This window comes from Trichosurus vulpecula, chromosome 4 (assembly GCF_011100635.1).
Source record: "Trichosurus vulpecula isolate mTriVul1 chromosome 4, mTriVul1.pri, whole genome shotgun sequence".
Classification (NCBI taxonomy): domain Eukaryota; kingdom Metazoa; phylum Chordata; class Mammalia; order Diprotodontia; family Phalangeridae; genus Trichosurus; species Trichosurus vulpecula.
The window spans coordinates 120,216,179-120,242,999 of NC_050576.1; the positions used below are offsets into that span (position 1 = coordinate 120,216,179).

The following is a 26,821-nucleotide window of genomic DNA, read 5'->3' on the forward strand; positions in this document are numbered from 1 at the left end:
ATGGATGTGCAACCTATGGGCCCTGTCAGAGTGATTACATGTGTAGTTTGTCTTCTGGAGAGCAACTACACACAGCGCTTGTGGAACCTCTCACTGTTGTTCAATTTTTGGCTTTGACTATAGAAGCTGATGGGGTAAATTATGCAGTTGCAAAATCTTTTGAATTTAATTGTGTCTATTGCAGACACATTTTTATTCTTCTCAAAAGAGTCTGGATCTTGCCCTAAAATTTTAAAAAAAAATCTGAATTTGCAAAATGATAATAGACCTACCTACATCCAGTATATCGATCATCATCTCCACTTAATAAGTACGTGACGTTGGCAATGCACTATAGCCAACACTACCAAGATACAGTTCTTGCTGTCTAAAAGCCTATTAACTTAAGAATATTTTGCCACTCAAGTAGAATGATGGTTCTAACTACAAATAAGCTGCTTTCATCCAAAAATACCAGATTTTTTTTTAGCATTTTTAATACAAATACTCATTCTTTCTTATATCCTTTCCAGAGAGAAATCATGATGAAACACAATTAGCTAAAGCAGACACAAGGAAATGACCCAAAGAGATGCTTTATTTGCATTTGAATTTTCACTGAGTTAATAGAATCCCATCATTTCTGGATCTACATCAACTGGATGCTAAATAGTAGCAATTGATCTGGATTCAAGTCAACTTATTCCAGTGGGCATTGATTAAGGACCTATGTGCCAAGCACTGCACTAGGTGACATGGATATATGTATAAAAATGAAAAAGAAAATTCTTCCTACAAAGAAACACTCATTTGACCAGTCATTCAGTCATGTCCGACTCTACATGACCCCATAGACTTTGTTCATGGGGTTTTCTTGGCGAAGAGACTGGAGTAGTTTGCCATTTCCTTCTCCAGTCTGTCCCCATTTTGCAGATGAGGAGCTGAGGCAAAGAGACCTTAAATAACTTGCCCAGGGTCACAAAACTAGTGAGAATCTGAGATCATATTTGAATTCAGATCTTCCAGACTCTAGGTCTGGTACTCTACCAACTGCACCACCTAGCTGCCCCGATTGACCACTTAATATTATATAAAGAATTCTAATGACCTTTTTTTTCAGTATGCCACATAAACTGGTCACATTCAGGAACTCATAAATAGAGGATGCACGAAAAGGTGATTGTTTTTTACAAAGTAAATTTGGACATAGGCCCCACCTTTTCGTTGATAGATCCTGTTGTCTAATTAACGTGATCTCCACCGGTACAGATCCCAAGCCATCCATACCTCCTCGTCCTGTATAATTACTATCCAAGCCTTTCCACAAATCTTTCCTATGGGATCTAGTCAACACATTGGAGACTTGCCCCTAAGTCTCCTAATTTTCAAAAATTATGGACCTAGAAGAGTCTTAGGTTTCTTTTTTGCAAAGCTGATAAAAAAATCAATTGCCATAATATAACCAAACTACCATATTCCTTGTCCTTTGCTTTCAAAGACAACCCTGCTAGTGGTACATGATACCTACGTGTAAGTTATGTGTGAATAATAGCTAGCATTTGTAAAGGGCTTTAAAGTTTTCAAATCATTTTACATATTATATCTTATTTAATTCTCCCAACAACTTTATGAGGTAGTTGCTATTATCCTTATTTTACAGATGACAAAAGTTAGGTCTGCCAAGGATCACACAGCCAGTATGTATCTAAGGCAAGATTTGAACTCATTTCTTCTTGACTTCAAGCCCAATGTTCTATCCACAGTGCCAGATTGAGGAGGGACCATCAGTCTTTTCCATACCATTACCACACGTCGATCTGTCCTTTGATTTGCAAGATGAGTTTTAAATCAAGTTGTTGGTCACTTAATCAATTACAGTAAGAAGGCGAAATATAAGAAATATCCATGGGTGAGAAATACTGCAAAATTCCCACAACTTTTCTCAATTTTCTGAGGCTAGATGTCTAAATATACACATCTTTTCTACTGACAACTTTAAATTTATTTAAAATCTTATACTTTATGCAGCCCCTGAACCAGATGGCTTTCTACATAATGTTTTCTACAATCTCCAGTTGATCATTTGTCAGTTTCAATTATGCTTTAGTTTCTTCTGTAACAACTGGATTCCCCCTGATATGTCCCTGGATGTTCAAATTACAAGACTCTACAATGGCTATGATATCAAGGTTGAGGACCTTTATCATTGATTCATTTAACTTCTATCAACTTGATGGCTTCTCAAAGATGACTAATCAACTTCAGTAAGTGTTTCAGCCAAATACTTTGACATGCTCAGGTAGGAAAATCATTGAATAATCACTGAATCTTGAGGACACTGATAAAATTGATTTCATTGCATTACCCTCTAATAATACACAATGGCACTTCAGTCTTCCAGATCATTAAGCTAGAATACATTCCTTTTGTCACTGTTAGGCTTGCAAATATCTTCAAAGTCAAACTACCAGAGGAAAAAAAATTATCAGTACTCCCCTATCCAGCCTATTTTTGTTCCTTTATATACAGATCACAGAAAAAGTAGGAAAAATCATATGAAGAAAAAAAAATGTGTAACACATAACTCTAGTAACATTCCATTTATCTAGGGGTACCATTCAGGAGCTTAAACTCTCTGAAAGGCAACAGTGAACACAGAAGGAAGCAAAATGGGCCTCTGAGCAGCCCAAACAGAAGTCACAAAGTCACTAAAGCTCATGCATTTTACTTACAGGAGAGCCCCCGGGCTTTCCTCCTCACAATCTCTGGTTTTCCAACCCACCATAGAATGAAATCAGCAAAACAGAAGGTGGGAGAAAGTGCTGCTAGAGCTAAGCACACTGACAGCAGGAAGAAGTGATAACTTGACAGTAAGAAGACAGAAAACCTATGAAAAGCAGACACTGTAACTCAGAAAAGCTTATTAGCCTGGAGCTATTGAGTAGAGTCCTAGCCAACGCAACTCTGAGCATCCCTACACTACAGCACAATACAATGGGTGATATGTATAATGACCCTACATCTTCAAGAAAAGGCGAAATTATGTTCAATATGCTCTCTTTAAGAAGGCAGGGAAATAAGAACGTTTTCAAAAGGCTTCTATCAAAAACAGTTTAAATGTTTTAAAGATTTTACCCTCAAAGAGTATGGTTCAGTTATCTTGAAAGTCTGTTCCTAGATAACAGTTCAGTCTCTAACCAGTTCAGATAAATGGGATGTTGCTGTATTTAGGGCAGGGGAGGGGGGAGAGAACTGGTCAAAAGGGTCAGCCAAACTATGTTTTCCAAATCCCCATAAATTCAGGGAACAATTCATTTTATTTTGTCTGTACCTATGATCTTATCAAGATCCCAGAAATTCCCCCTCCAGTAATACAGGTAAACAACTCCAGCCCATCTATAACAGAGACCTAGAGAGTTTCCTGGCGACGCTGAGAGGTTGAGTGAATTGTCCCCAGTCACAGAGCAAGTATGTGACAGATAGAGAACTTGAATCTAGGTCTCTCTAGTTCCAATGCCAGGCCTCTATCTGTTATGCCAATCACTCATTTATAAAGTTTTCTTTATAGAAGGCATTTATGTTGACATTAATTTTAAACTGAGCGCACATCTGCTGCTAAGTTGAGATGATGAAGCCAATCCTCTTCTTTCTATCTGGAGGGCACAAGCAACAGAGATAACCCTTATGCCTGGACTCCAGGATTCTCTTGGCCCAATAGCCCCTGGAGGTTGTCTGCCCCTACAGCTCTATCCTACTAGAAAGTGCATATGGAGTTTTGCACGCACACATAGTAAAAAAAGACTTTGAAAGGGGGAGGAGACTCTCCGAATTACCAGAGCACTCCATAGCCATTCTCACTTTTCTCTAAACAGAGCTGCAAACCAGGCTGAACGGCTCTAACGATAGAAGGCCATAGCTATGTGAAAAGAGAATTCACAGAAAAGGGGAAATTGACGTTCCTTCCCATGCAATCCCCATGCTAAATAGAAAGGCCAGGACCAAGCAAACAGCTCCCTCTCCTCCTTTGTGCCAAGAAGGAAGAGAGTCAGCCTAAGCGAGAAAGAAATAAACTGCTCGGTTTTTGGAGGTCAGTAGGGCACCACTTACTGAATTGAAAGAGGTAATTTATTAGGCTGTACTCAAATGGCCTAATAGAATTAGAGAGCCTCCTAAAGTCTGCAAATTGCTCCCTTCTCATCAGTCCGATCAGGCCTACTATGTTAGAAATTTTTAGAGCCTAAATCTCTTTAATAACAATAATTTGTTCTCATGCTCTATTCATTGCTTCTTTTTACCTTTGTACCTAGCAACTCAATTGTAATTCAAGTGACTCAGTTCCAGTTTAATTTCTTTTGTCTGCCTATGGCAATCATCTTAATAAAGATAAAACTTCTGAGTATTCATATATCTTTTGATCCAGTCAAACTGCATCTAAGTGAACCCACCCCAATCCTTCCTCCAGTCACAAAGAAAATATTGATGAAACTATTGCTAGTGATAATCAATGATCAATGAATTTAAAAGCGTGAAAGGGAAGTGTAGATTAAAAAAAAAGGTCCCCTCTACACAAAGGGACTGAACTCAATGCCCAGCACACTTTTTTAGCCTATGACAAGTTACAGGGTTCCACCTTAATGTAACTAGTATTTAATTGAACAGTAACATCAAAGGTTTAATGGTAAATGCAGGACCATTTGCACCTATGGATTACTATGTAATTACAATTAGCAGATCCAAAAGCAATTACCATGCATTGCCATTCAGAAGACAGAAATAATCATGTATTTATCCTTCAATGACATACTCCTTACTCAGTAATTATCCTTCCACTAGTTGGTAATTCTCATGTAATTAAAGAGTCCACAGATTGAGTGTAGTTGCATGCTATTTGTGCGCTGAAATTTAAAGCCTGGCTTAAATTGTTTCTAATACTCTTTGGCAGATCAGAAGCAGTGGCATTATGATGATTCTCCACACTGAGCAGGCCCAGTTTCCCTGACATCAGTTTTTAATGTATGACTACTGCTCTTGGCCTAGTTCAGGTACTCAAATCCAAGGCTATGTCTCTCTTGGCAAAGTGAAATGGAGAATAAGGTAATCGTTACTTAAACTCAGTATTTCTGACAATTGAAAAAACAATGAACCATCTTGTCAACAATAGAGGAGTTTTGCTTAAATTATTTCAATAAATTGCTTCAAGTCTTCATATGCGATCAGAGCCACCATTTATGTTATACATTAAAAACTGCCAACATGTCAGTCAACAACATCAACTAACGGTTACTCCCCAGGAAGTTAGGGAGTATAGGTATATACCCATCAGTAGGTGAAAATTTAATACCAATTTTCCACTTATTGATTGTGACTTGAAAGGCAATTGGTAACAAGACAAAAAGGTCATGGGGTGGGGCAAAGGTAGAAACTCTCCCAGCACCAGAAGCATTTGGACTATGATTGGAGGATGATTATAAAAGGTTATTATATAGGTTATTAGAAAAGGAGGGAAGCTTAGAGATCATGTCATTCAACCTCTCAGGCAATGTAGACATTTCCTCTACAACATAGTATTGCAGGATTTAGAGCTAGAAGGGAGCAAGGAGGTCATCTCCTCCAACCTTTTCATTTTATAGATAAGGATAGTGAGGCCTGAAGAAAGGGACTTACTTGCCAAAGGTCACCCAGGTAACAAGTAACAGAAAATATCTCCACAACTGAGTCATTCAAGTCTTGGATAGTTTCAATTGTTGGGATTTTTTTCTTTACAACAAAATCAAATCTTTTTTCCATCAAAATCAATTATTGCTGGTTTTCTTATCTGAGGCTAAGTAGGATCCATCTAATTGTTCGACATAGGGCCATACTTATCTGGCCTTATGGTATGCCTACAACTGACCAACTCCCCTTTATGCTTGGGTTTCCTCTGAGGCAAGAAGAAATCCAGGTTGGTTGTGCTCCAACCAGGTAAAAAGGCAATGCCAGCAGGCACAAAGAATATTTGGCACTCAACAGATCTAAAGCTGGGGGGAATGCGGAAATAAGGAATGAAACAAACCTCTGAAATGTGGGCCAAAAGTTTTGTTTCCAGAATAGCTGAACATTGAACCTCCAATCCATCACATCAGCTGCTTTAATAAAGAAACATAATTTTTCACCTAGTGGTTCATTTTTCTCTTATTTAGAAATAGCAACTCCAGGTGTTAGGACATAAACTAAAGGCTGATGATAACCGGGCACCATGAATTGGAAGTAAAGGAGGAAAGTGTCCAGGAAATACCAAGATAAAAGAAATGGAGACATCAACTATGGTAGCATTTGACCTATAGTTGACCCTGTGTGTGGACCACTACATTCCCAAAATACACATTCACCACTCTCATAGCCACACTCATTTAGGCCCTAATCACCTCTCATCTAAACTACTGCAATAGCCTCCTAATTGGTCTCTATGTCTACCATCTCCTCTCTTCAATCCATTCTCTACACAGCTGCCAGAATGATATTCCTAAAACAAAAGTCTGGCAGTGTTACTCCTCCACTCAAAAATTTTCAGTGGTTCCTTATAAGCTTGGGCATAAAATATAAAAATATTCCATCTGACATTAAAAATCCTTTATGCTCTAGCCCAAACCTGCCTTTAAAGATTAACTTCATATTATTTCCCCCCTCATACACTCTGTGTTGGCAGCTAGGTGCTCAGCGGATAGAGTGCCAGGTCTGATCTTAGGAAGAATCACTTATCTTCCTGAGTTCAAATCTGATCTCAGACACTTACTTACTGTGTAACTCTAGGCAAGCCACTTCACCCTGCTTGCCTCAGTTTCTTCATCTGTAAAACAAGCTGGAAAAGGAAATGGCAAACCACTCCAGTATCTGGAGGGAGTCATAAAGAGTCAAACATAACTGAAACGACTGAATAACCAAAAACTCCATCTATATTCAAGCCGAAGTGGAATTACTATCCTCCACACACAACATTCCATCTCCTGCCTTTGCATAGACAGAATAAGCATTTATATAACACCTACTATGTGCCTGGCGTTGTGCTAAAGCTCTTTTACAAATATTGCCTCATTTGATCCCCACTGCAACCTTGGGAGGTAGGTCCTATTATTAATTCTATTTTAGAGTTGAAGATACTGGCAAAGTGACTTATCCAGGCTGAAATTGTCTGAGGCTGAATCTGAATTCAAATCTTCCTAACTCCAGACCAAGTGCTCCATCCACTGCACTACCAACTGCCTCTACTCTAGACTATCTCCTATATCTGAAATTCTCTCTCCTCACCTGTGCTTCTTAAAGTGCCTACCTCCATTCTACAAGAGTCTGTGCTATGTACAAGTCACTGATTTGGGAAAACAAAGACAAAAATGGAAAAGTTGTCTCAGTATTCAATCAAGGATCTTATGCAATCCATTTAGGACAGGAAAAGAGAAACTGATTTTTAAAGGCCAAAAAATATCATATCAAAAAAAAAAACTAAGAGATACATTTGAAATGCCTGGTTCTTAATTTCTCTTATTTCGTTTTGATTCAAGCTGACTCTTTCAAGGAAGAGGGACCAAGGCTTTGTCTCAGGAAGCCAGAATGTAGAGCACATATGTACAGTCTTTGAATGGGTGAAAATGCAGCTTAGCGTGGTTAGCAAGAATGAATTAGCTAAAGTAGAAAGCTCCCAGAATGATCTCTAATTTCTCCCCATTTCCTCCCCTGTCTATGGCTATCTCAGTAGTCTTTCTAAGTCTTGGGGTCTCTGCCACTAAGTGCCTCAGTGAATTGGAGTCAGGAAGACCTAAGTTCAAATCTGTACTCAAAACACTGTGTGATCGATACTAGGCAAGTCATTTAACTCTTGTCTGCCTCAGTTTTCTCATCTTTAAAATTGGTGTAATACGTGCAAGGGCTTTCAAGAGATTTTATTTGTAAAGTTCTATGCAAACTTTAAAATGCTACACAAATGTTAGTTGTTACTGTTATTAACAACTGTTATTGTTATTAAGCTTCCTTATGTCCCAAGGGCTGAGGGCTCTCACCACACTCCTCAACTAAATTTGTCTCAAAAAGTTGATTCGAGGGAACCTTTGTGTATTCTGTGGTACTTGCCCAATTGCTAAAATAACAAATTATGCTTTTATAGGTAAAACGGGTAACGTGCCCTATCAGGGAAAACTTGTTAGCAAAATACTAAGGATATTTTTTAAACTTCTACTACCGGCCAGCATCATTTATTTTTCACTAGATTCTGCTTTTCATTAAAATAATTGGAGTTTGTCATTGAATAATAATTTGCATCTTATGAGAGCCATTCTATCCTTCCAAGTAACCATACCAGACTTCAATGAGTGCATATAGCAAGGGCTCAGTAAAGATTAGTTTAAGGTACAAAACTAAGCAATGATCACCTTTCATAATTCTATGAAAATACACGTATTTGTCAATGCTCCTTCCATGCTTTGGCAATTCAACCATTTTGTCTCAAGCCTTAATGTATGCCAATATACCTTGAAGATTATATGTTCCTAACGGGTCCTTTGTGAATTCAATTTTTACAAATAAAATTACATTTTAGATTCACTAAAGTTGTTTGCTTTAAAACAAATCCTATTGATAATACATTTTAAGTATATAATTACCCTCTAATTTATCTCTGCTTTAAATCTAGATTTTCATCTGTTGGAAACAAACTCCTCTGGGCTCTCATAGCACTTTATTTGTGTCTTTTCTATACATTTATGTTCCAGTTTGGATTGTGGCTAATTGTGTTTTCTTCCCCACTAGACTATAAGCTTTTTTTTAGAGAAGGAATCCTGTCTTAATTTTTGTGTTTCCCTCATAGTCCTATCTTAAACTACACATAAAATGTTTAATTTACTTGTACTCACTTCCCTAAACATCTTGCTTGCTTTCCCAGGTGTCTTCTTGTACAAGCGTGGAGAACCTGCAGCTTCGAGGGCACATGTGGCCCTCTAGGTCCTCAAGTGCAGCACTTCGACAGAATCAAAACTTCAGAGAACAAATTTCCTTAATAAAAGGATTTGTTTTGTAAAACTTGGACTCAGGCAAAAGGCCGCACCCAAGGACCTACTGGCCTTGAGGCTGTAACCCCCACCCCTGGTCTGGCATTTGTGTTTTATGTACTCTATTTTACAAATTTGCAGTTATTATACTAGTGGGATTTTTGGTTGACTTCCCTTAAATCATGACAGCCTCTGTTATCATCTAAAAACATACAGACTGCTCAATTTTTACATTTTTCCCAAGTTTTCACATAATAAAATATAGAGGTCCACAGGAGCCTCTGATAATTTAAATAATGAAGTCATTTTTATATGAAAGGAGCCCAGATTCATTAAAGATCCCTAGCCTCAAGGAGACAAAGGTATTACTTCTGGGATCAACGAATGAATAAATGAATGATAAACCATTTATTAAGCACTTATATGCCAAACACTGTACTAAGTACCGTAGATAAAAATTAAAAAGCTAGACAGTCCTTGACTCTCAAGAAGTTCATATTTTATCCAATCAGGGTAGATGACACATGATAGAAGGTTCAGCTACAAAAGGTCAGAGGTCAGCAGTACATCAGGTAGCAAGGGCCCCCATTCTTCCAGTGACCCTAGCTGTCATTCTCAACTCTTTACTCTCTCTCATCCCCTAGCCCTACCTCCAATCAGTGGTCAAGTTTTGCTGTTTCCACTTTTTAAATATCTTTTGTAGACTCCCTCTTGTATCCTCTGATACTGCTCCTAACTCTGGGGCAGATCCTCCTCACCTAATGCTTGGATAATTGCCATGGCCTGCTGGTTCCTCTCCCTGCCTGAAATCTCTCTCCACTCCAATCCACCCTCCAATCAGCTGTCAAATAGATCTTCCTAAAATGCAGGTCTGATCATATCCCTCTCTACTCAATCAACTTCAGTGACTCCCTATCACCTTCATGATCAAATATGAAATCCTTTGACTGACTTTCAAAGAAACTTCATACCTTGGCCCCACCCCTGACTTTCCAGGCTTCTCACACCTTGCTCCTCCCCACTTACTCAGCAATTCAGTGACACTGAGGCCCCTTGCTTTTCCTTGAACAGGATTTTCTATCTGCCAACTGAGTTTTTTCACAGTCTGTCCCCCATGCCTGGAACACTTGCTTCTCCCTTCTAGCTTCTCGGACTTCTTTCTAAGTCACCTCTTGCAAGAAGCCTTTTCCAATCTTCCTTAATATTAGAGCCTTTCCTGAGATTACCCCTCACTTTACCCTGTATATATCTTATTTGTACATAGTTGTTTACATGTTTTCTCCCCATTACCCTATGAGTTCATTGAGAGCAGAGACTTTTTTTTTCCCTTTCTTTGCATCGCCGGAACTTAGCACAGAACCTGGAACACAGTAGGTGCTTAATAAGTCTACCTAACAAGGGTTCCTTGAGTGCATCAAAGGTCAGATGGTAGGGACAGGGAACTTGGAGAAACAGGGCAATGTCAAGGCCCAGAGAATCTCAGAATGCAGTAGCAAGGCAAATGGTAAGGCCTGATGGTCCTGTAACATTATGATAGTTAACTCATGCAAGAATTATAAACATCCACATCTGTTGCTGGAGTTGGGGAGGGGAAGGTGAGAGGGAAGTAAAGCCTAGAGAGACTGTCTCACCACCATTGGGAATGGGCCTCAGGGCTCTAGTGGAGTAGGGATTCTGGGCTCCCTCCTAAAGAGACTGTGACAGAGGGCTGGGTGGGTGGGGGAGGTCCAGCCAGAAGTAGGAAAGCAAGAGAGAACAGCAACAGGAATATTACGACAAAAAGCCTCCCCAGGGAGGGCTATTCCCACCCAACATGCTCTCTTCACCATTCACAATTTCTTCAAACCTGGCTTCTTCACATATTGCTAATCTCACATATCACATATCACTCTCCCCATACTGGCCAACTTGTTCTTCCTCATTCACTGTCTTAGTTATCCTCACTGTGCCTTTGTGCGGACTTTCTCCCTTGTCTGGAATCCTCTCTTCACCTCCACCCATATTGGAATCCCTGCCTTTCTGCCAGACTCAGCTTCTATAGGAGACCTGCATGCCCCAAGCCACTGTAGCCTTCCTCCCAAAGGTTTCAGCTTGTGTATCTTACATATACACCTATTTAGATACCTGTTGTCTCCTCTATTTAAATGCCCATATGCTCAGACCCAGGACCCTGGAAGGTGGAGGACTTCAATCAGTTCCTCTAAGATTTGTTTGGCAAAATGTATTCCCCTGCAATCACACACTATACATTCTAGAAGCACTGGAATAAGACCTGTCCCCTGAAGTCAACATTAATTTGCCCACCTCTCTGCATTCATTCAATCTGTGTCCTATACTTAGGAGGATTTCTTTCCTCATCTCTGGATCTCCAAAGTCTTATCTACTTATCTTCATTCGAGGCTCAGTTCAGGTGTCATTTCAGGTGTATGGTGTTTAACATAGTGCCTGGCACAAAGTAGGGGCATATTAAATGCTTGTTGTTGACTTCTACGAAGCCTTCCCTAATTCTCAAGTTCAAAATTGTGCGTTCTCATTTCCATTTGTCTCTCAGTCTGTGTTCATTTCTCTGTGTGTGACTGTCTCTGTCTCTGTGTTAGTGTGTTTGTTTCTATCTGTGGCAGTCTCTCTGTCTCTGTGTGTATCTGTATGTATATGTCTGTTGCAATCTCTCTTGGTCTGTGGTCATCTCTCTGTGTCTATCTGGCTCTCTACATCTTTCTGTGTTTCTGTCTCTGTGTGGGTCTCTTGGTCTGTGTGTATCTCTTTCTCTGTGTCGGTTATCTGTGGGTATCTATATCTCTCTGGGTGTCTCTCCATTTCTGTCTCCCTTCCCTTATCCACTGACATCACCTTATTTTTACCTACATATATGTTCCAACCTTCCAATCGAATACAAGCGCTTTGAGGTCAAGGACTTTCATTTTTGCTTTTATACCCCTACTTAGCATTACACGTTTAAAGTATTACATGCTTAATCAATGTTTGTGGAATTAAATTGAACTGAGCCTAAAATTAGAGAATTTCTTTAATTTGCAAAGGTTTTCTTACACATTAAATAAGCCAGGTTCACTAACTCCCATCTGATGATTATTCTCTGACTCAGTTCCTATATAAAATTAAAGTCGTCAGTCTAGACAAAGGGTATTATAGACCTTGGGGAACTTCCAGATATTATAAAATCTCTTCCTTTAATCCCTTTAAAATGCATTAACATTGGATCGTGCAAAGAGTAGGAAAACCCAGTAAAGATGCACTCATAGCTCACCATTATTTCAGAGTTTAACATCACTCTATTGGAATTCAGATGACTTTGATAGCCTATAGCCTTATTTTGCAAAAGGAACTAATTTGAGTGCTTATCAAAGATGAATGATTTCATCGTGTAGCACAAAGAGGATAAAGTTCTTAATCTTGACTCACACTGTGTGCAGCCAATAGTCTAGCCATGATAGTAGCTACCTTGGGACTAGTTTTGTGGAAGATACAAAGCAAGATGCAAAGACAAGTTTTCAATTAATTCGTAGCTACTAAATATGTTTATTATTACAATTGAAAATAAAACATTTCTAAAAGTATAAGTATTTTATGAAAATTAAGAGCCAGGGTAAGGGGCATTAAAAGCTAGCATATGAGAAACATAACCCAACCTAGTCCTGGATGTCTCATATTTTGGGTCTATGAGGGAACATACTGAGAACGTGTTGGCACAGCTAAGATTATTGAATAGTAGGAAGGTTTATTGTATGAAATGTTTTAAGCTGGCTCTGCTACTTATAATACTAACAATAATGCATACTGAGAGTTTGATTGTAGTTAATTCATAAGAGCTGTGATTAATGTTATAAAAGGGTCACAAATCAGAGCCAGAGAATAAAAGAGAAACTATTCATGGATACTAATAAATTGCTCTGTGAAGGCTTGGCCACCCTTGCAGGTAATGATGTCACAAAATGATGAAAGAATCGTTAAGGAGCCAGCAAAGTGGCCCTGCTTGGCTAATGTCCTGATCATTGCATCACACTTGGCCAGAAGCCTCTTAAAGGCAACAGAGATGGAAAGAAGGCAAGAAAGCCCAAGGCCTCAGGCACCACCTCACCTTCCCTTCTGTGAGGCCAAACTTTCAGAGAGGGAAACTAAGGATTAGTCTTATATTTGGGGATGAAAACTACCTTACAAAGGGCAATGTTGATTTATAAACAGGGGCTCCATTTAAAATACAATGTGTTTTTTTCCTTGAAGGCTTATTTTTTCTGTGCCTAAGTATTAAAAAAAAAAGAAAAAAAGTTCACAAGGTGGAGAGACGTAGCAAGATATAGACAGAGAGCTAATAATAATAATAATAGCTAATATAGACTGGCCCAGGGACTGTGCTAATTGCTTTACTATTATTACTTCATTTTCTCTTGTAAAAACTAAGGGAGGTAGTTACCATTATTATCCCCATTTTATGGATGAGGAAAGTGAGGGAAACAGAGGTTAAGTGACTTGCCCAGGGTCACCCAGATAGTAAAGTATCTGAGGCCAAATTTGAACTCAGATCTTCTTTACTCCAGGACCTATGCTCTAATCTAATTTTCTTACTTAGACTTAATCACTGGGTGTTGGGTGTTACTTCAGTCAAACTGAGACCTGGGAAAGACCCTAGCTTATAAAGGCCAAGGTTTTTCACTGTATCCCAGGGTCATCTCTAATTGTCCTGATCTATATCTGGCCAATGGACCCAGATGGCTCCAGAGGAGAAAGTGAGGCTGGTGACTGCACTGCCTTCCCTCACTTAAATCCAATTCACTTGCATGTCATGGCATCACCTCCCTGATGTCATGGTCCTCTTTGAGAATGAAGGACCAACAACAGCAACAATCCTCTATCCATTGAGCTATCTAGCCACCTGGATGCAGATGGATACAGAGACAAACCACTGGAAAAACAGAAAGAGAACAGAAAAGGAGGAGAAATGAAAAGAGATGAAATGAAGAAAAGGATGGAGAGAGAGAGGTAAAGAGAGAGAAAAAAGAGGGAAGAGTAGGGCAGAAAGAGGAGAGGGAAGAGAAAGGAGAAAATAGGGAAGAGAAGGGAATGGGAGAAAGAGGGAAGAGGAAAAGATGAAGAGAAGGGATGATTTTGGGAAGGGAAAGGAAAGGAAAACCATGGGTAGAAGGGGAAGGCAAGAGAAAGGGAGGGGGAGGGCAAAAGGAAGGGGAGAGTGGAGGGAAAGAGAAAGAAACCTGGGGAAATAGAGAAAGAGAGAGAAATCTAATGCTTTGAAATAATTCAAATAAAACAAGTACTATAAAATGCCGAATTTTGCTTTTAATTCCCTTCCCTACTAAATGGGCATAGCAAACCACTTAGGATTTCTTTGCCTAGTTCAGTAATCTCTAAAATAGGTCCAGTAAATATCTCAGCAATATATTACTTCAATTATGCTTACTTCTTTACTATAATCAAACCAAAAGAAGGAATTTATCAGAAACTCTTAAGATGATGCCTTATTAATGAGGGAATATTTGTCTTATATTTTCTGTAAAATGCTGACATGTTAAACATAGAGTCTTTTAAATTCTAAAAGAAAAAGAATGGGTTCAATGTTCTTTGTCCTATGCATTATATTCCGTCCAGTGTCTTACATTAATACAACATTGCAAAAACACCAACATTAAGGAAAGTCACCTAGAACCCAATCAGTAACAACAATTTATTTGAGTGGAGGGAGGAGTTTTGGTTTTTCTTAGAACTGGGACTAGCTTTGGAAATTGTTCAGATTTGGGTGTTGGAGGAAGGGAAGTAGGTATGGATGGAAAGGGTAAAGGTTGATTTGAGTTGTTTTGACTATACCCACAGTGATTTAATTCACTATTCTGATTATTAGTCTACCAGACCATAACATCTGATAACTTTCTGGAGGTAAATAAGTTTTACTTTTAAGAAAAACACTCCCAGAATATAGATAACAACACATGCATTCTGCTGAGTTCTACCCTTTTTTCCCTTCTCCATTCATTTTCACTTCCCCTGAAAACACTTTCTCTTAGGAACAGCAATTGCCAGGAACTGGCATATTCTCAAGGCTTACGTTTTCAACTGTTTGCCAAATGGCTGTAATATAATTCACAAAAGCCCTGTTTATTGAGTAATATTATTAATGGTTAGCAGAATACTGTGAAATTGAAGACATTCTTTTTGGATTATTTCCAGGTCTTTAAAAAGAACCACTAGTTCCAATAGGAAATGGATGGTTTATCTTAAAGCTTATTATTTTAAAAAGTGAAATAACATGGAAACTTATTCTTGTCTCAGTCAAGTGTCCTTAGCCATGACAGGCCCCCAAATGCATGGTGTTAGGTGCGGGTCTATATGAACAATCAAAAGACAAACAGATAAGAGATTATAATCACTGAGGTCATAGTTCATACTAATATTTTTTTTAAATAGCAAATGAACCTAAGAAAGAGCTATAATTCTTTTCAACCATGGAGCTCTCTCCACCAACACATTAGAATCAAGCTATGACTTTATACATATATAATATGGAACTGACTGAGGGATACTGTAACCAGAATGGCCTTTGTTTTCTTTGAGTGACTCAATTTATCTCAGTGAGCTTTACTAGGTGCTAAGCCCCAGGCCCAAACCCCATTAAGTGTTAACCTAATCCATGTGGATGGTGAACCTCCCAGGGTCCTAAGGGGAGGGGCCAACTCAAGAACCAATCACCAGAGCCTGAGCTCTGGTGATTCAGATGATGTTTGATATCTGAAGCCCTATAAGAAGGGAGGACAGAGCCATTTGTGTGGGGCTCTGGAGATGGTGTTGATGAGGAGACTCCGGGCAGCTGTAGCTAAGGAGCCCTCCAGCTTGTAAACCCAGATGTTGAAACTTTGTTGAACTCTGGTAACTATGTGTTGGGATTGAATCAGACAAAGTCTGTTGAAGTTTGTAATATGTTTGCATTTTGTTTTGAAGTTCAGGGTGCTGATTTTTTCCCCTGAACTAACTGAATGATATTTGAATTAAAAGTAAGCTTGTCAACCCCTTCACCTTGCTTTCCTTAATTAAGCAGATCGAAAGAACCTGTGCTGTTGGCAGCTTTCTGGGTGCTGGCTGTGGGTGAATCTTATACCCCCACAGAAGCTGCTAGCCAGGTTGTTGAAACAGATATAGAGGTTAAATTATTTGCTAAGTGTCAGTAAGTGGCCGAGGTGAGATCTGAACACAGGATCTCATGTATCCAACCCCAGCACTCTAGCCCCCACACCAGGAAGTCAATAAATATTTATTAAATGCTGACTAAGTGTGAGGCATTGTATTAAGTGCAAAAGGTACAAAGAAAGGCAGATACATTATCTCTGACTCGAGTTTACATTCTAATAGGAAAGAGGTTAAAAACTAAATACATACAAGATATAGACAGCGTAGGTGGAAGATAGTCTCATAGGGAAGATGCCAGAAATTGAAGGGATGAGAAAACAATGAGAACTTTCCTGCAAAACGTGGTATTTGGGCTGAGTCTTGAAAAAAACTGAGAAGAGGAAAAGATTTCCAAATGTGAAGAACCACAATTGCAAAGGCATGGAGTGTCTCTCTATAAGGAAGGGATACAGTCTTTATATGATATATAGCATAGCACTGAATCAAGGTTATATTTTATCTATCTCCCTAACATATCTCTAATCTATGCTCTTCTTTTCACTTATAACCATCATCCTAATTACAGTCTTCGACAGGACTATGTATTGCAACAGCTTCCTAACTGAAGTTCTGGCTTTCAATCTCTTCCCACTCAAACTCATCCTCTGCATAGTTTCCAGAATAATCCTCCTAAAGCACATCTGACCATATCACTAGCATGTGTAAGGGCCTTCAGTGGTTCCCTATTGCTTCCAGGATAAGTAATAAACTCCTCAGTTTAGCATTTAAAGTTTTTTTTTTAAATCTGACTCCGACCTGCCTTTCCAGGCTTATTTCATATTACTTATTCCTCCTATACTCTCCATTCCAACCAAACTAATCTGTTTGCTATTCTCTAAACTTCAATTTCCATCTACCCGCAACTTTGACTTTGAGCAATCTGTCTCCATTTTAAAATCCACGCCCTCAGCACCTCTTAAAATTCCTAACTTCCTTTGAGTCTACCTCTTTCAGGAAGCCTTTCTTGATCTCCTTAATAGTCAGTGCTCCCCCTCTCTTCAAATTTTCAGGGTTACACTTATCTGTGTAAATCTTGTAATTGCCTTCACTCTCAAGGAAGATGAAAGTTCTTTGAAGGCAAGAATTGTTTATCACTTTGTCTACATATCCCCATCTCCCAGCACTAGACTTCATAGGTAGTAGGTACTCAATAAATGCTTTTTGGATTGCATCTGACAAATTAAAATAGTATTTTCTTAATGATTTCTTATATAAAATTATGTAGTGAACTAAATTTATTTTCCTTTTTAAAAATTTCTTTTATCTTATGGCACATGTTCTAGCAGTGTTTTCTACCTAAAGCCCTATTCCTATGTTTCATTATGGAGTAGAGATGATCCTGCTTTCTCAAAGTCATTCCCCAATTGATAGCCGAACAAATGATAGTATAAGAATTTAATGATATACTACCATGATATAAAAAGCAATGAAAAGGACAATTTGAGAGAAACCTGGGAAAACTTGTATGATGTGATGCAGAGTAAAAGCAAGTAGAACCATGAGAAAAAATTTATACTACAATGACAACTTAGTAAAAATAAACAGTTTTGAGATACTTAAAAACTCTAATCACTGCAATGAATAACTAGGATTTAAGAGGTTAGATAGGGGCAGCTAGGTGGCACAGTAAATAGAGCCACCAGCCCTGGAGTCAGGAGGACCTGAGTTCAAATCTGGCCTCAGACACTTAACACTTACTAGCTATGTGACTTTGGGTAAATCACTTAACCCCAATTGCCTTGCCTTCCCCCCTCCAAAAAAAAAGAAGGTATATAAAAACCTCTTGATGAAGAAAAAACAGACTAAATATGAAGAATAAGAGACAAAGATTAAGAGAGAATAATAAGAGATATAAAAGATGAAGAATACAAGATGGACACAGTCAATGTAGGAATTTGTTTTTCTTGACTATACATATTTGTTACAAGAGTTTTTTTTTCCTTTTTCTCTCAGTTATTGACAAATTAATTTTTTAAAATGGAAAAAATCCAAACTCAGAGTTTCCACGATTTTGAAAAGTCTGAGCATCAGACCAGGGCTATATAGCTATTCAATGACCAGCCAAAGTTCAGAAAGGATCATCACCAGGAGTTGGTAAAGTAAATCAAGCAGGCAAGAGGTATTTATTAATAAGTCCACAAGTGTTTGTTATTTACTAAATCCTTACTATGTAGTATTGTTAGCATATTAGAAAAAAGAAATGGAATTAAAAGAAAACTTAAGTTAGAAAAAAATAAATCATCCATAAGAGTACGTTATTCCATAGGGAGAAGTTCAAAATGATCAACTTAATGAACTACGATAAACTACACAAATGGAAGGGAGACAGGAACGACTGACTAGACACCACTACAGCAGAATGTGATCTGGGAGTCAGAGAAAACAACAAAGTAAATACGTCACCATCATCACATTATTTTAAAAGCTAACATAACAATGGACTTTAATAACAGAGGTATGCCCTGTATGGTATTTCTGTAGCCTTCTGTTACATCTGTATTAAGATTGTTAAGATGTCATGAAATGTGAATAAGGCTCTGTGTTTTATTTGCCTTCAAGCAATAGAGTCTGGAGGCAGCTAGGTGGCACATCTTCTTGAGTTCAAATCCAGCCTCAGAAACTTACTAGCTGAATGACCCTGGGAAAATCACTTAACATGGCTTGTCTCAGTTACCCCATCTGTAAAATGAGCTGGACAAGAAAACAGCAAATCATTCCAGGATCTTTGCCAAGAAAACCATCATTTGGGTCACAAAGAATCTAGAAAATAACAACGTAAACAAAGTTTAGTTGTTAGCTGAAGTGAATAAAAGAGTAACAGGCAGGGGCAGCTAGGTGGTGCAGTGAGTAGAGCACCGGCCCTGGAGTCAGGAGGACCTGAGCTCAAATCTGGCCTCAAACATTTGACACTTTTACTAGCTGTGTGACCTTGGGCAAGTCATTTAACCCCAACTGCCCTGCCATCCCCTCTCCAAAAAAACAAAAACAAAAGAAAAAAAAGAGTAACTGGGAAAACCAATACCATTCCTGACAAACAGAAATGGGCTCACTTTTAAAGAAAAATATTATCAACCATTTAGAAATGATATCTTTTTAAATTTATTTTTAGTTTTCAACATTCACTTCTATTAAGTTTTGAATTTTCTTCATCCCTCCTCCCCTTTCCGCAAGAGGGTAAGCAATCTGATATAGGCTCTACATATTCATTCTTATTAAACATATTTAAACATAACATTAGTCATGTTATATAGAAGAATTAGAATGAATGGGAAGAACCACAGGAAAGAAAAAAACAAAACAAAAAAAGAGAGCAAATCATATGCTTCAATCCGCGTTCAGACTCCATATTTCTTTCTCTGGATGTGTAGGGCATTTTAGGAAATGATACCTTTCCCAATTCTCAGATAGGTCCGTATTACAAATTTAACAGTAGTATGAACTTGAGCCATAAAAGACTTGTGATCAATGAATGTGTGTATATATATTTAAATACTCTTCGTGGAAACTGCATTCCTATAGCTGCTATACTTAGGAATAAATAGAATAGACAACTATCTGTCTTTATAGTTCTGCTAGAGTATTCCTTAGAGAGAGAGAGAGACATAAAAGCCAAATTACTTCATAAGATAAATTCCAATTCTAGGATTCTAACCCGTGTGCCAAATGTTCATATCATTATATCGCATAGGCATTGAACAAGAGACCTACCTATAAGTGTTCTAAGATGAATCATTTTTCACAAAGCTATAGCAATACAGAGGACTCTTTTAGTGTTGGATTATCCCTAATAGGTCTCATTGATATCATAAGATTCAAAGCCTAGCCCAAGCTCCTCATTTTACAAATTTAGGAAGTAAAGCCAAGAGAGGTTGTTACAACAGTAGTAAGTAGAAGAGATGGTATTTGAGCTTAAATCTTTCTGACAACAAATGCAGCATTCTTGCTTCCATATCATGCTCCCTTCATGAGACCAGTGAAAAGAAATCAGAATTTTCTGACTTCAAGAATTTCTCCTATTTCTCTTTTTAGCTCTTTTGTCTCCACTGCAACAAAGGAACAATGGGAAGAGTAAACTACATTTAAGTTATGACATTTGTGTCCTATCTTCCCAACTATATTCCACGCTCCTGGAGGGCAGGGACTGGGTTTTTTCTTGCTTTAGTGCTTAGTTCAAATTCATAGTAAACATTGGGATGATGATGATAACTATGACTTGCTCAGGAAGGACTCCACGCCCTACCACTGTGGAATGATAGGGGTTAATGGCATGTTTGTCAATTGAGTCTTCACAATTTTTGAATAATCATAATAAAACAGCATTTAAAATTCATATAGTGAGCAAAAAAGGTAAAATGACTTTTAAAAAACAACTTTTTGCCAGAATAAAACTACCTCATGGTTCCCTTTGCATACTTAGAATTTCTGGTTTCTTAGGAAAAAAAAAACTTTCTAAAGACAAGAACCACTTCTATCTTTTGTTTAATTCTGTTTAGGGCTTATAATAAGGCCATGCTTATCTGGCACACAGGTAACAGTCTTGCAAACAACAAAAAAAAAGATAATGACAATATGGCAGACATTAAAAAGAGCAATTCATTCAGATTTTAGTTTCAGTGGCACCTACTTTGAATTCGTTAAAACAACAAAATGTTTAACACAGCAAACAAATTTATAGATATTTCTTTTTTCTCTTGAAAAAAGTTCTATCTTTGGTATTCACATGCCAATCGTTTTCTCTCATACTCAAATACAAAGGAAAATGTGCTGAATTTCCATCAGAAATTAACTAAATCATAGAATAGAGATCAGTCTATTCACAAAAGAGAGAACTCACATTCCGTCCTTCAGTGTAACTTTCCCGAGAGCAGAGGCATCGATAAGGTTTGCTAGCCATGTCACAATCATTGGCATGACCATGACAATTACATCTGTAAATAGAAACATTAGATGATTGCCAATAAAAATCAACACTTATTTCAACCTAACTCAATCTCTGCCTATGTACCCACATAGTGAAGTGAATGAATGCCATACAAAAAAAAGAAACCTCCAAATTACATTTCTCAAATTACCTCAATATTTGGTAAGTGCCCCAAATTGTCTATTTCACTTTATAATGGGAAGATAGAGAACATGGGCTCAAGTGAGAGCAGTTTTATTCTGTTATTAAGCTAGTCAAATTCCAAAAATGCCATGTTTATATTTATTATACATACATAGGATCTGTTTTTGGCTATGTAGGGAATTCTTGCTATGAGAACTCCCTCCATCAATGCCACTTAATAGTTAAGTTCTAGGGAAGCACCTGAGGCAAATGGAGGCTTAGAAACTTGACTGGAGTTTCCCCAATTGGTAAATGTCAAAAACTGGATTTTAACTCAGTTATTCTTGACTCCAAGCCCAGCTTCTATACACCTAGTATGTCATTCAGCCTGCCCCTCCTTTCTCCCTATTCTTTCTTTTTGCTTACCCCTCCTTATCCCCCCTCCTCTTCCTCTCTAGAGCATATAGCTGTGGATGATATATCTAGATATAGATATTATATATATTAAACTTTGGGGATAGTGTAGAGTGGTGGTCAGTCAAGGTGATAATCAATCATTCCATCTGACTCAAGTAACCAGTGAAATGCTTAAGCCCTAATACCTTTATCAGGTGAGAACATCTCTATCGAATCAATCACTAAATCACACCACCACATTTAAAGTAATTATCTTAACCAGGTGAGAATACCTCTGTTAAAATCATTCAATTGAATTATACTATACATGAGAAGCCTCCACACTTACATGTATGTGTATCTGTGTATATACATACATACACATGTATTATTTGTATGTACGTATACATATTAGATATCAAATTCAATAAAACATTTGTTCACACTATTTATCTCATGCCCCTTTGGTGATTATTCTGTTGTTAAATTTGCATATTACTTATATGGTAAAGCTATTCCTTTAATAATATTCTATTATTAACATGCATAATAAAGGAACCATCCAAAGTTTATATTTTTTGCCTATTTCTTCCTTTCCAAGGAAAGTAAAAATGCGTAGTAAACAAAAAATATACCTCTTCACCAAGTTTTTTGCAATGATTATGTTTTATTTAATACAATAATTTGAAGTGTTATGATCCTTAATGATGTTGATAAAGTTATAAATCTCTCAAGGATTATCAGATTGTCCCTCTAGAGTAAAACCTGTGCTATCAAGGAAGTGAGGACCTAAGGGAACCAAGTCTCATATCCACAGCTTGACTCCTGCTCCCATTGTTCCCCTTTATAGCCTCTTTTAGGTCTATTGCTGCTGCCTTCCAACTAACTGAGAATTTGCACATTCACATATTCTGCTGTTGTTTCTCGCTGTTCGGTCATTTTCAGTTGTGTCTGACTCTTCAAGATCCCATTTGGGCTATTCTTGGCAAAGATACTGGAGCAGTTTGCCATTTCCTTCTCCAGCTCATTTTACAAATGAGGAAACTGAGGCAAATAGGGTGAAGTGATTTGCTCAAGGTCACACAACTAGTATCTGAAGTCATTTTTTAACTCAGGAAGGCGAGTCTTCCCAACTCTAAGCCTGGTACTCTATCTGCTGTGCCACCTGGCTGCCACACATGTTCTGCTATGACTGTTCAAATTTCCAGGCTCTGAATTTAAGAAAATATCTGTCTCTATCCTCTGAGAGCATATAGGGAGAAATTATGCCTCAGAGTATCTCAGGTAGATAGAAAGGGGAGTTTGCTGACCTGGCTGTGTCTCCTGAACAGATCTAAAAGGACACTGATATTATCACCTTCTAGAGAACATGCGTTCTAAGCCTTTAACAAAGGAGAAAGAAAAAGGCCAAAGAAGAGGCTTGATTTCCTTCAGTTACAGAGTGAGTTAGTGATACCTTCAGGAGTCAGAACTAGAACCCTGGTTCTGAGTACATGTAGCCTCAGTCTGGGTGCAATGGAAGAAGTTCTCAGTATCCAACAATTTCCAGCTGGCTAGTAATGTTCCTTAAAGGTACCTTCCACTTCTACAATAATTTTTTAATTCTAGTGATTCTTTGAAAAAAAATCCACAACCATATTTGATTTGGTTACTACAGAATAAAACATAGGATAACTCATTCCCAAATAGAAATTATGGTGCCAAACTCATTGACACTGGACCAAACTGTCTCCATAGACAAGTGATCATGTCAGAGTTGAAAACAAGTCACAAAACATCCTTATGATGGGAAACAATCTCAAGTTTTCAGAAAGAAGTTTCACTTTGGCTTTTGGAACCAGAGTGTCTGGTGCTCACTAGGGGTTCAAGTGGGGGAGAGGAAATGAAGTGGAGGGTGAAGAAGTATTCAAACAGAAACCTGAGAAAAAGAAGAAAGAGAAAGGAAACAGGAAAAAGAGAAAGGAAAAGGAATAACAGAAAGGAGCAAAGCACAAGCTAAAGAAGGATGTAAAGGTCTTAAACAAGGGAAGAAGATGAAGGAAGTGGGTGAGTCAAGGTAAGACAACTAGATGTGACAGGATAAGACATTATTAAGATAAGAAAGGAAATTAGATGTTTATCTAACTGATAGCTGTTTAAAAGAGTGACAGTTCTAGAGTTCAGGACATGCAGAGGCAGTTTACCATCACAGTATTCTGAGAGAGCTTCTAGCAAAATGAATATCTAGGGCTAAGGCTAATGAAACTCCAGCCGGGTAGAATCCGTGACTTAAGTACTACCAATCTTAATTATTTCTATATAACCTAAACAAAAACTTTCATTGAAATTACAGTTCATAATCATAAGCTAATACAAATAGGTTCGATGAACATTACCTGCCACTGATGGTAATTTCATCCACTCCATAGTATCTATGCCTGAAGTTAACAGAAGACTCAGTTGTATAATACTGACCAAGGAGATGAATCCTTATTTGTGTGGCTTTTACAAACTCTTGGAGAGAAGGGTTCCTATAGAAATTATTATATCCAGGTCGATGGTTTGGTTCAGGTGTCAAGATACTAAATGTGATGTTACCACGAGAGTATGGGGTGAAACTGTAGATAAAAGAAATGCAAAAATATTGGAAACCCCTTTCCTGCTTTGCACAAAATAAAGCATGCAATCTACGGGAAACGGTTACATAACATCACGAGAATCTTCAATTCTTAGCATTTAAAAACTACAGATATTCCAAATATTTCATATTCAAATCAAATAGGAGAAAAACTTTAGAACACTTTCTCAGGGTCATGATTTTATCTTCAAGGAAGGGAAATAAAAGTTTTCTTTCACATTTGTCTTTATTATTTGAATAATTAGGGATTTTTGTTTTTGGCAGCCACATTCATAGTGACCATTTATCAAGCATCACAGTTTAGCAAAGATTTCAGGGCCCTTACATTATTCTGTGGTCAGATCATAGCAAGTTTCCATGTTTAAGTCAAGCCTTCCAGTCTTAATTATTGGTACTTGATCTGAAAATCTGGATGTTATGACTTACACTCTATTCCAATGCCTCACCATATAACAGAGATAACCATAGATCTTTAAAAGCTATAGCAGTAGAGCACCCTAATTCTGGAAGGTTCTATTGATCTGAAGAAGTTTCAAGTATTGCCATTGTAAAGGACTGTGTACCTGCCATCTAAGAACCAGGCAACTAAATTCTATTAAGCTCATCCTCAGAAATTTTGACCGCAACAACCCATAAAAACCAGCTAATAAAGTGTGGAGGAGTTGTGACCTACACCAGTGATAGGATTGCCCTTCTGGTACCCTAGAAATATATTTCTTGTAAGTATGATAAAAACCTTATCGAAAGTGTGAAAAATATGACTGAATGTTCAGACGTTGGGCTGCAAAGTGCTAAATCATGTTAATGATAGAAGATACACAAATCTCCTTTGGAGAGCTCAATTTGTTGACAAGGCTTAGGGTTTTGCCTTACAAAGGAGGGATGCACAAGGCCTTAACAGAGTCTATGGCTCCTATAACATACATAAGCATTTCTCAAGCCATGTTTCGTGGAATTCTAGTGTTCCACATAATGTGGAGGTTCCATAACATTTTCGTGCTTTAAGGTTTCCCCTCTGAAATATTAAATATGAAATGATATATACATCAACAGTATCATGCATAGTATATGGTGATTATATGTACATATATCATGTATAGTGATTTTCTATTTTAAATCATCCTAATTTTCTTTATTTTGTGCTAAAATCCCCCAAATCCTTCTCTACTGTGGAGATATTCAGTATTCCCAGGCTTCCCAGACAAGGATGAATGAATTTCTTCATGTCTCAAAATGTCACATGACCAAATTAGTTCAAGAGACATTCACCTAAATCATTTGTAGTTCTAGGCTAAGACCTGTTTACCAGTACCAATGAACAACAACAACATTTATGTAGTGATTACTATATACCAGGCACTGTGCACTAAGTGTTTTATAATTACTATCTCACTTTATCCCAAACAACCCTGGGAGGTAGGTTCTATTATTATGCCCACTTTACAGAGAAGGCAAACAGATTAAGTGATTGGCCCAGGATCACACAGCCAGTAAATGTCTGAGGTTGCATTTGACTTCAGGTCTTCCTGACTCTGGGTCCAGCACTCTATCCACTTCATCCCCAAACTGCCTCAATTAAAAAAAAATACAATAAAAACAAACCAAAAATGTGCTTTTTGAAATTTTTTTCATACTTAGGAAGCTGAAGGCAGTTGACAGAGTCAGGGTCTTCCAAATGACCATTGTTTTTCATTCCAAAATCACTACAGTTTCTAGCAAAATATTGCCAGTCCTCCCAGTCTGAGTGGTCCATCTTTTTCCTTTGAATTCGGATTCCTGTTGGCTGTGGACTAAAGAACTGAAGGACAATGTAAAAAACCTGTGAAGAAATAGTACGTTAAATATTGCAACTGAAATTTCTAAGTCTGCCAACACAACAAATTCATATTTGCAATCAAAGAATATTTTTTAAAAGGGATCAAAAGGACCTTAATACAGCCCAGCTCCCTCATTATCTAAATAAGGAATCTGAGGGCCAAAAAGATATCCAATAAACCACAAGTTAGAGGAAGAACTGGGACTTGAACTCAAGGTACCTTAATCCCAAATACAATTTTTTTTGTTGTTGTTTGTTAATTTGTTTGTTTGTTTTTGTGAGGCAATTGAGGGTGACTTGCCCAGGGTGGCACAGCTAGTAAGTGTCAAGTGTCCTGACTCCAAGACCGGTGTTCTATCCACAGCACCACCTACCTGCCTCCCTCCAATGCTTATTCTACCAAACTAAGTACAAATACCATAAAAGCACATCTGCCGATTACTTTTTAAAATGGTCTTTTACATTAAGCACTCTGCTGAATTCATCCACTAGAACTTCAACCTAAATCAAACTCCCTTCAGCATTTCAGAAATAATCAGATCTGAACCTATCACTAACTTGCTGAGTGACCTGGGCCAAGTCATTTTTGTCTTCTTCAATCCTCAGTTTCCAGAATCAAATATGCCCTAGACACCACATAGAGTGGTTAAAAGGAAACGAGAATTCTGCATGGGGGAGATGTTTTATAACTAGAGAATATACTCATGGTCTCTACTTTCCACAATCCTTCTTCATTGAGAGGTATTCTCAGAATACTGAAATGAGAT

At 37.9% G+C, this 26,821-nt stretch overlaps 1 protein-coding gene across 1 annotated transcript in view; it reads right to left on the bottom strand.

The window, feature by feature from the left end:
- The window catches only part of USH2A (usherin), a 991,863-nt gene that overhangs the window by 871,979 nt on the left and 93,063 nt on the right, over nt 1–26,821 (bottom strand). The window contains exons 6-8 of the mRNA XM_036755334.1: nt 25,873–26,057; nt 23,997–24,218; nt 21,016–21,109 (exon numbers count right to left, since the gene is read on the bottom strand). Of these exons, the coding sequence (XP_036611229.1) occupies nt 21,016–21,109; nt 23,997–24,218; nt 25,873–26,057 (501 nt within the window). The remainder of the gene's footprint in view (nt 1–21,015; nt 21,110–23,996; nt 24,219–25,872; nt 26,058–26,821) is intronic.